Source organism: Colius striatus, chromosome 13 (genome assembly GCF_028858725.1).
Source record: "Colius striatus isolate bColStr4 chromosome 13, bColStr4.1.hap1, whole genome shotgun sequence".
Lineage (NCBI taxonomy): Eukaryota > Metazoa > Chordata > Aves > Coliiformes > Coliidae > Colius > Colius striatus.
This window is the reverse complement of record NC_084771.1, coordinates 22,121,553-22,132,143: the sequence shown is the minus strand read 5'-3', so window position 1 is coordinate 22,132,143 and position 10,591 is coordinate 22,121,553. Positions and strand designations below refer to the sequence as shown.

At 43.2% G+C, this 10,591-nt stretch overlaps 1 protein-coding gene across 1 annotated transcript; it reads right to left on the bottom strand.

The window, feature by feature from the left end:
- Positions 1–230: 230 nt before the first annotated feature.
- LAMP2 (lysosomal associated membrane protein 2) lies at positions 231–10,133 on the bottom strand. The gene is made up of 9 exons (XM_062006561.1): positions 9,974–10,133; positions 8,859–8,977; positions 7,474–7,687; positions 6,699–6,860; positions 5,693–5,910; positions 5,094–5,213; positions 4,745–4,823; positions 3,767–3,928; positions 231–2,595 (listed from the first exon to the last, which is right to left on the bottom strand). The coding sequence occupies exons 1-9, from the start codon at positions 10,032–10,034 to the stop codon at positions 2,450–2,452; spliced, it is 1,281 nt and encodes a 426-aa protein (XP_061862545.1). The 5' UTR covers positions 10,035–10,133; the 3' UTR covers positions 231–2,449.
- Positions 10,134–10,591: the final 458 nt, after the last annotated feature.

Sequence of the window (10,591 nt, the reverse complement as noted above, 5' to 3'; positions counted from 1 at the left end):
GAAGCAGGTGCAGAGTGTCTTAGTTCCCGGGCTGTCTTCTGCCAGTGGTTTGCACCAAAGCGCACCAGACTCCGCTGTGAAACAAAGCATTGAGACACAGCCCCCAGAGGCCTCGTGGAGGAGTGCCTTCAGCAGCTGTGTAACAGAAGCTCAGATACAGACTGATTGGAGTTGACCTTTACTCATTTATTTTCTTTTCTTTAAAAAAAAAAAAAAGACAGTACAAGATGTCTGTTTTCAAATCAGTTTAAAAATGTGAACAAGTTTCCTTAAGAAATAGAACAATCTTTATTATTGAGAGCAGATGCTGAACAGGTTGACAGTTCCCTACAGAGCAATACATACAGGAAAAGTAGTGGTTTTATAACAACAGGCAGTCAGATGAAACTTAGATGTTTTTTGAACCAGTTATCTGCACATCAGTCTAGGAGTATAATCTGAGACAAGAGATTTGCAAATGAAGACTAAGTTGCAGGTTTTTGCAAAAGTACTTCTAGTATTGTTGGATTTTGTCAGCAGTTTGCACTAATCTTCTATATCATTGCCTGGAAACTGCACACTTCAGGAATTTGCATGGCCAGAGGAGTACAGGGTGGTGACTACTCCTGAACAGAAATGCATGTGTAACCGGTGCCACTGAACATCAGTCACAAAAATGCTAAAAATCTATATCAACTTCTGCATTGGAGGATGTAAGAATATGAAAATCATTAGATGCACTTTTTTTTTTTAATTAAAAATCAAAAGTCTTGAAGTTTGTTGCAGGATTAAACACAGAGTAGTTCCCCACTTCCTTTAAAATTAATTTCAGTAACTGATGCAAAATTCAAGCTGTGGACTACAAGCTGTAGTATTACCCACCCATACTTGCTTCCTTGGCTAGTGTCAAGAGTAAACCACTTAAAAAAGAATACTGAAAGAAGAGTAGTTTATGATTTGTATACAAACATGCCACAGACATCTCTACAATCCTAGAAAACACTAATAAAACACTAAACAAGCTTTGATGCAGGCTAAACTCATTCTAAAGGGGGAGACCATGTTACGTTCATTAAATAACTAGTTTAGGCAGCTCATGTTATGACATATGCAAAATAGCCACAGTTATCTAAAAGTCTGAAAGACTTCTTTTTCCCATGCAGTAAAACTATGTATTACAGCACTAGGAGGCCAGAGAGAAGTTGTGCAGCAAGGGTTAGTCTCTGCAGAGCTGCAGTTTAAGAACAGTCCAGTTGCACTGCATTTTTTAAACTAGTTATCCTTTCCATACAGCAAGGAAAAATAGGTGTTGTGGGTCCATCTCAGACTTGTTTGGCTTTTGCATTCTTAACATTAATAAATGCTACACAGCAAACAAACACAAAGTACATTAAACATTCAGAATGCCAATGGCGGGCAGTTAAAATGCGAATTTTGATGGGCAGAGAACTATTCAAGAGCAAGATTTCAAGGCAGCTCAGGCTGCAACAACAGATACTGGCTCATTAAATGAAAGTGTCTTCAAACAATGGTCATTCAAAGCAACAAGACAGACCAGTTCTGTGCAGAATATGATATAAAGTTAAGTGCACTTTAAAGTTCTGGAATATTTAGAAAGGTTATTCCCTTTAAATTGATGACAGCAAAAAAAAGCTTGCAGTAATTTAGCAGAACTCTGCCTCAGTTTAGTATTTTAGATGATTGCCAAGGTATAAGTGATGAAGAAGAATTCAGTGCCTAACAGTATTATTTTCTTTTGAAAGCATTTGGAAATGGCACTGAAGTCATCCTATACAGCCACCATTTGGCCAGTACAGGTTACCCATATCGTTTGTACAGCCAGGGTATAAGAATGATTCCTGAAACTACACCAAGGCAGGAGTAAGCTACTCAAATCCTGTCAAAGCTAAGTAAGTTACTGCTGCCACTTGAAAAGATCACTTAATCACCAGCCTGAAGTTGAATTCTGTGAAAAACAAAGTTGTTACTGGGCATCGTACAATCCTTGTTACATACCGTACAAGTCAACATAGTGACTAATGCTGCCAGCTTAACCCACAATCATGACAACAACTAAGGGATGCAGAGGAGAAAAGCAAGTACAAATTCTACGCTGTTCTTGGAGTTGCCCACCACACGTGTTTAGAATGTGTTCTTGTTTCAGGCTACAATTTGCATAAAGTAGAAATAAATCCTAAACACTTCAGGACTTTTTCAAGATCAAACCCTTAGCCTAGAGAATTCATCCAAGATTTGACATCTTCCACAGCGCTAGGAAACCCACGTCGTCTTCTTAGAGCAGGGAAACTAAACACGTAGTTCTGCTTCATCTGAGATAAACATTCTCTTTGTTTTTCAACTCAAATTAGCTCTGGCTAGCAATTATTCCTAAGTTTGGGATCTTTTTTGGACTTCAGAACTTGCACTTGCTTTGTTTAGAGTGAAATCAGAACGGGAATCACGTTTAGATTCACAAAGTTTGATACCCAGCATAGCTTTTTCTTCTGCCAATTATGTAAGCAACCACTATAATGGCAATCAAGCCAGCAAGTGCAGCACCAACTACAACTGGGATAAGAATGCTGTCATCATCCAGCGAACACTCCTGGGCTGTAGGTGAGAAAAAGGTTGCAATAAGGAATAAATAAAGACAGAATACTTGCCAAGTGTGGTATAAAAATCTGTTCTCCATAATACGAAGGTGTTCAAAACTCAAGTATTAGCACATCTTTAAACCAGGAGAGATGGAGCTGCAGAGGTCTCATGGGTACATCTAGCACATACTAAGCATTGTAATCACTTGTGACATTGGATAAACCACAGTAAGCTAACAGTGTACAAGTTTTCACGTGCATAAGATATGTACTAGACACAGGAGCAGTTCTTCTACTTTTTAAAAGACATGCTTAAGGCAAGTCTGGTGCTCATCAAGAATACACTGACCTCGATTTGGTATCAAGAGTGTATCCAGAATGGAGACACATTACAGAGATGAACTAACTATAACTAGGATGAGGAAGCTAGTTGGAACTTGAGCTACAGAGTGAAATGAGACCCTAACTCTTTAGAAGCTGTTATGATAAATACTGGTCACTCTGTGCACGTTTAACTTATTTCTGACTAAAAAAAGTTCAAAAATTTGCACCCAATCTACTTGTCTACAGATTAGTCTAGTCTAAAAAGACTGCACTGCAAGTATAAAGTACAAAACCACGTTACACAAAAGCTTAAGAGGTCATTTAAGCCACTCCAGTTTTCCCCAGACAAGACTGGGATAACACACCAACAAACATTTTATAATATTTATTTAGTTCTGAATATTCAAGACTGCTTTTGTCAGTTCACCTCCATTCCTCCCTCCTCCCCTCCCATTCCTTAGACTGACAGGTAGATAGAAACTAGACACCTAACAGTATTACTAAAGTCCATTTCTGCTATAGTTCTGTCCCACTTTCTTAGATATTTGAGCTACAAAAAGCTGCACAAGTCATGTAACTTCTAATAACCTATTTTGTGAGGCATTGCTTAAGTTCCTCTTCAGTCTCTTTAGCTCCTTCAAGTTTTATAAAGGAGAATGTATGTAGCTGACAAATTGTAAGTCAAAACAAAGCTTTCCTTGAACTTGAATGTCAGTCTCAGATTTCATTCCATAAAAAAAACCAAAAACCCAAGAACAATGGAACACAACTTCAAACATGAGGTCCTTGTGCCCAACATTCCTGCTTTTTAGCAAGTAACAATTCTTGCAACACTTGCAAAACTAACAGAAACAACCTCTTACCTGTAGAGAACGTATTTGCTGTCACACGGAAAGGCTGAATCCAGAGATTAAAAGTATTTATTTGAAGATTTTCATTAACCTCAAGAGTTTGCTCTTTGTTGCACATGTAGGAACTACCAAGGAACGCATCCCACTGGCTGATATTGTTGTTATCTGCGTGTGAAATGACTAAACAAAGGGGGTAAAAAAAACAAAACAAAAAAGAAATAAATTTGCATGCCAATTTTAAATGCAAGAGATTTGCTAACAGTCACAGACTAAGGAAATGGATCTAGAAGGCCCAATGTTTCAACACTGACTACTTTGAAAAACAAGGTAGTCCAAGTGTGATTGATCTGCTTAACCAAGAGAAGCCAGGCAGTTTACAATTACAGCACTTAGCGGTAACCTATCCTCCACAGAGACATTAGGCTTTCCTGTACCTCCACTCATCCCAACACTGCAGAGCTGCAAGCATTTTAGCTTTAGTGTTACTGCAGTAGCAGTAATAAACAACTTTGAAAAAACACATGCTTTTGATTTGGAAAAAAAAAAAAAGTATGCTTTAGTTTTTGAAGGACTGGTTTCTTCCCAGTGAGTTAAGTGGAAATGGTTGGAAGACACAGCTACATCTTCATTCAATGAGTAAAATAGCTGGTTTGGGAAAAACAAAAAGCTTCAGAGTTGATACAACTGTATTTCACACTTTAAAATATTACGTTACTTAAAACAGCTCTAAAGAAATCCTCTCAATTTAGGTCTGTTTATCGCAAAGTAAGAGACCTCCATCAGCAGAAGCTTTGGCAAAAGAGAATGATCCCACACTGCTATTTCAAATAACTAACTCTTACATCCATTTCTCTTATTACTTTTGTTCCTACCATGTTAAAGGAAGAAGTAACAGTGAGCATGAACAGCATGAAAAAAAACCAGTCAGAAGTATTTGACAAATACAGACACTGAATGTAAGCTTACACTTGCTTTAGGGCAGATACTCTTTCTTACCAGAACCATTCAGACGGTTGAGCAGCGTAACATTCACTTCTTTCAGATAAAATTTCTGTGCACTTGCACTTATATTCTTCTGTTTCAGAAGAAAGAATCAACTGTCAGTGTGCAATTCTCCATTTTTAACTTTAAGAACACATGCTTCACAGAGGCTAACACATTTACCACAGCCTTCCATTTTCTACAGCTTTAATCCAATTCTCCACTTCTCGAGGCAGTCAGCTAGCCACTTCAACTCCCTACATGAGAACCATCTTCTACCAGCAAGTGACAGAAGGATTTTACTAGGAGTGGTCATCATGCAATGCTATTACAGTGGGAGCTTAGTATAAAAGAAGTTACTTACAACAGCAAATGTGAACGCAATCAACGTGCTATTTCCATCATTCAACTTCAGCATAGCTGTCGTGTTACCACACGCACCATCTGCGCTCGTTGTCTTTGGATTGATGTTGATCAGAAGAGGCTGAAATACAGACATACCACGTCAAAGACATTCAGCTGCCATTAGCAATACATTGTTTCAGTCAGCAACACTCAGAGGCCAGAAGTGCTTGGACTGAAGATGACAACAGGAAGATTACCTGTTGGTAATAACAAAGCAAACAAATTGCCCTGTGAAGTCTTAACTTTGTTGACTTAATACAAGTTTGGCACCCTCTGTGGGAGAAGACTGTATCTGCAGGGAGCAAGAAGCTTAAGAGCAAGAAAGTTCCAGGCTTTTAATGATGTCTGAGGTACTGCCAGTAACGAGATACACGGAATCTACATCAAGGTTTTGAAGCTAGATATTATGCCTTGAAACTACTCTGATGTCAGGGAGGTGCTACACAATACTTGGCAGTTCTGGATAGCCAGCAGTGTACAAAGCAAACAGCTGGCACTCATGTTTCATACCAAGTAACTCGGCAACCTTCCTACTCTTCTAAAATAGAAGACAAGCACCTTGTCTTGGGAAACATTCAGCTGCAGTCCCACACTTGCCAGAAGACAAGTATCATTTCCCCTTTTAAGAGAATAGTTTCCTGTGACTGGAGTCTCCACAGGCTTGGGAGTGGCGGTGGGAGCAGGTGACAGAGTGGTGGTAGATGCAGTAGTTGCATTGGCAGTAGTAGGCAGAACAGTAGGTGCAGAAGTAGGCATATCAGCACGACATCTAGACTCTGAAAAGAAATGTTAAACACCGTTTCAGTGCTGAAATTTTATGTAAGTCTTATGACTCAGAGGTCAGTTCAACACAGATAGTAATTTCTCTGTTGAAATTCGAGCTCACTGGGAGTCTGCTAATCACCAAGCCTGAAGTCTGAAACTCAGCACTATGGCACAGTATTCCAAACCATTTACAGCTACCCTTTATTGTCAGAAATCCTGCAATGCCCATGGCTTTAAATCCATGGAGCAAACACAACACTACTTACCTCCGACACATAGAAATGAGACACGTGGACAAAGAAAGCCAAATGGTTCTGCAAGTGTGATATGTATTTGCTGTAGACAAAGTAACAGCTCTTTTAAGCTATAAGTAGTAGGATGGTGTGCTCATCTCTTGAGTACTTGAGGTCTGAGATGAGACAAGAGGTCCTGGACTATTTAAGTGAAAAAGCAGAAGCTACCACTGAAGATGAAAGGCTGTCAGTTAAACTTGAAGCTCAAATGACCTAGCCAGCAACAATAGCTCTGAAGTGCTTATTTTATTAACTCAATTACCGGAATCTACACTTTATTAGACTGCCTTGCCATGGGAACAGTCTACATTACTATATACTACCAAATCTGTTCTACTAATCTATTTTTCTTCCAGGGAAAAGGAAAAACACATACTAAGGAATATTTACATGACTATTATTCAATGCAGTGCATCTTACAACTGGTGGATTTTTTAGTGCAAGAAGCAAAGTCCCAAAATAAGATGCAATACAAAAAAACCTCATTCACTAATTGCAATGCTCACCTTTTTTACCAATTGTGCCGTTCTGAACAAAAGCCTGCACAGTAACATTCCAGAAAATCTGAGTTACATTTTCTGCTTCCAAAAACTCAGTACTTTGACACACAAAGACATCATTCAGTTGAACTGGATGCATATTGTCCCTTAAAACAACAGTAACTGGTCCTATAAATAAGCAGAAATATTTTCATGTTTTATGAACTACAAGAACATTTACAGTTAAGTTTTATAAGTTCCGTAACACAAAGAGTAAGACATGAATTTTAACAATCCTCACGTCTCTTGAATGTTTTACCTATGTGTCCTGACACGATGTGCCAAACAATAAAGAGGAACAATCAAGCTTCCAGAACCAGACAAGTCATTAGAAAGGTGAACCCTTTTACTTTTTTATTTAAAGAAAAGAAAATCCTATTATTGGTAAATATTAGTACACAGAAAGCCTAACACTATTGCTTTGGTACATGGAAGGTCAAATATTGCACACTACAATGAATTTTCCATATGCCTGTTGTCTACTAGCAGCAGCTCAAACAGCATTCCCTTTCTGCCTCAATCAAAGAAGGGGCACAATCACGCATTCAGTGAAGCTAACTAGTCTGTATTCTTGTCCAATGCAGGTATAATGAACAACAGTTAGGCCCCATACAGCACAAGAGTCATTTAGATACATTATTAGTCCTTCCAACTTTGAAAAAGCCAACCAAGGCCAGGTACACAAGATCTGACACTTGTGGCTGAGACTGTTCTGTAAGCAGGATTCTGCACCCAACATTACCTTTTCTTTTAGCATCAGGAAACACAGCAGTGTCATTGGTGTTGTAGGTAAAGGTGATGAAGTCCTCTTGATAAGTTTCATTGGTTTTTGTAAAGTTAGCACTCCAAGAGTGACCTTCCCCAAACTGCACCGCCAGGAGCGCAGCCTGTGTGTCATTACCACAGACGCTTCCATTGTGTGTCACACTGGATGACAAATTCAAGGTTGTGCTTTTCTAAAAGAAAAGGGTAATTTAAAAACTCTTCACATATAGCAATGCATCCCCATGACATTATAAACCTGCTGAAGCTAAGATGGGACCTTGCACAAGATTAGTGAGATTATTTCAGGTGGTTCTACAAAACTAGGAAAAAGGCCTCTTGACATCTGACTTATAAAGAAGCTACATCATAGAACAGTAGGGGTTCGAAGGGACCTTTGGAGATCATCTAGTCCAACCCTCCTGCAGAAGCAGAGTCACCTAGATCAGGTCACACAGGAACATGTCCAGGCGGGTCCTAAAGCCCTCCAAGGAAGGAGCCTCCACAACCCCCCTGGGCAGCCTGTGCCAGGGCTCCCTCACTGAAACACTGAAAGAGCCTTTTCTTATATTTAAGTGGAACTTTTTGTGTTCCAGCTTCATCCCATTACCCCTTGTCCTGTTGCTAGATACCATAGAAAAAAAGGATGTCCCAACCTCCTGACACCCACCCTTTAGATATTTATAAATGTTAATAAGATCTCCCCTCAGTCTCCTCTTCTCCAGACTAAACAGCCCCAGGTCCCACAGCCTTTCCTTGTATGAAAGATGTTGCATTCCCCTGATCATCTTGGTGGCCCTGCACTGGCCTCTCTCCAGCATTTCCCTGTCCTTCTTGAGCTGAGGAGCCCAGAACTGGACACAGGACTCCAGATGAGGCCTCACCAGGGCAGAGTATTGGGGGAGAAGAACCTCCCTTGACCTGCTGGCCACACTCTTCCTGATGCATCCCAGGATGCCATTGGCCTTCTTGGCCACGAGGGCACGTTGCTGGCTCATGGTTAGTTTATTATCAATCAGGACTCCAAGTACAAATCTAACTTGGCTGAAAGTCTTGACTATGCCACGTTGCAATTTACATTTACTATTTGGGTTAAGGACGCTGCTATCCCCATACACAAAACCCACTAAGTTTTACTAGCACGTCATTTCAGTAAGTATAGTAGGGCACTTTCAGTTATTTGCATTATTAATTCAGAACTTAGGTTTTGTTTTAAAATGCATATTTACAAATACTCTTAACAGTTGACTTAATGGAAAAAAAACCCCAACAAAACAAACAAAATCAAACATCCTTGGTAAAAGAGTTAAAATTTTATCCAGGACAAAATACAGATCTCAGTAAAAGTTACCTCCAAATACTTACATAATCACTACTGTTTGTTTCATATTTTATCACAAATCTCATCATCCATTTTGCATACAGGCACGTAGCATTAGAGTCATCCTTTACATCTACTTCCACTGCATAGGACTGGAAAAAGCCTTTAAGATATGAATATTAACTATTAAGACATTGCTTTTCTTTCATGTTGTAGAACCGCTTCAGAGGACAGCTCATTACAAAGTAGTAAGTTATCTCAGGCCTGGATTCAATTTGCCAGACACTGAAAAGGAGTAGGTAGATTTCTAAAAAAATCACTAAAAGTAGGAAGCTCGTCACAACGTTATCAAAGCTAGATAAAAATCCAGGGACTGTTTTATAGTTTATTTACACGATAAAGAGCGATAACCTAAATGGGCACGAGCATTCCGCTGACAAACTGAGCAAACCTCGTTGCACGCACGTAGCACTTAAGCAATACACTGCCTGTCAACCAGGGCCTTCCTATGCTCTGTTTCATTAGTGGTGTGACGCCAGCTGACCTCCAAGAGATGGGTCTGGGGTGCCCTCACTGTGTTTCCACAATTTCTGTCTCAAAAGACAGCAACGTCAGGTCCCTTTGACGTTTTTAGGGGACTTTCGACAGCTGTTTAATCTCTACCGCAGTGAATCTCAACAGAGCCGTTCCCCCAAGGCCAGCTCCGAGTTGCTCCGCCGTGACCGCTGTCCCGCACGGCTCCGAGCTGCCCACCGCGGAGAGGGGCCGACAGGGCCAAGCAGCGCCGGTAACCGGCCGGGGGCGGCGCGGCCCGCTGGGGCGGGCAGGCTGCCCCGGCTGACGGGCGCTCACGTGAGGGCCCGCACCACGGCCTGGCCCCGCCGTGCCCCTGCACGGCCACCGCGGCGGCGGCACCGGCAACAGGGTGACGGCACGGCGCGGAGCGGAGGGCGGCCCGGCCCCGGCTCTGCCCCGGGACAGACGCCTCTGCCCGGCGGCCCCGGGCCTGCGAGGGCCTCGCTCGCCCACGGCACCGGCGCGCGCCTGACCGTTGCCCGCCGCCGCGTCACGCGCCCGCGGGCACGCCTGACGCCGCCCCCCCCCCCGGCCCCGCAGGCCCCGCGCCCGCCCGCCCCGGGGCGCCCGCAGCCGCGCTCACCGCAGGCGCCGAGCAGCAGCAGCAGGACGAGCGGACGAGAGGAGCGGCGCGCCGCGTCCATGGCGCCGCCGGCCCGGGCGCGGAAAGGCAACGAGTGGCGAGCAGGACAGGCGAGCGGGCGCGATAAAAGCCTCGCCAGCGATCATGTGAGGGGAGGGGCGGCGCCGCCAATCGCCGCCAATCGCCGCGCCGGGGCTCGATTCCATGGCTCGCGGATAGGGCGCTCGCTCGCCGCGCCTCGGGCGGGCGGAGAGGCGGGCAGGGGCCGGCGTCGGGCCTGGGCCCCCGCAGCGGGTCAGCGGCAGCCTTTGCTCCGGCCGCGGGGGATGAGAAAGCTGGGAGGAGGTTTGATCCGAAGCTTAACCTAGAGGCTTTCACTGGAAAAAGAAAAATCCATGTTTAAACTTAATAGAAAGAAGAGAAACGAGCCAAACTGGTGTGAGCGTGTACGGCCGTGGCCCAGGAGCAGCACAGCGCTGCGGCGGCGCCGGGGCAGTGGCGCCGCCTCACCAGGCCTGTGTGACCCCGCTGGTTGACACAGCCGCCAGTATCGGCTGTCCTCCCGTTGCACACAGGGCTAGCCTGAGATGGCCTCTGAGGGACTGTGCCTCCACCGTG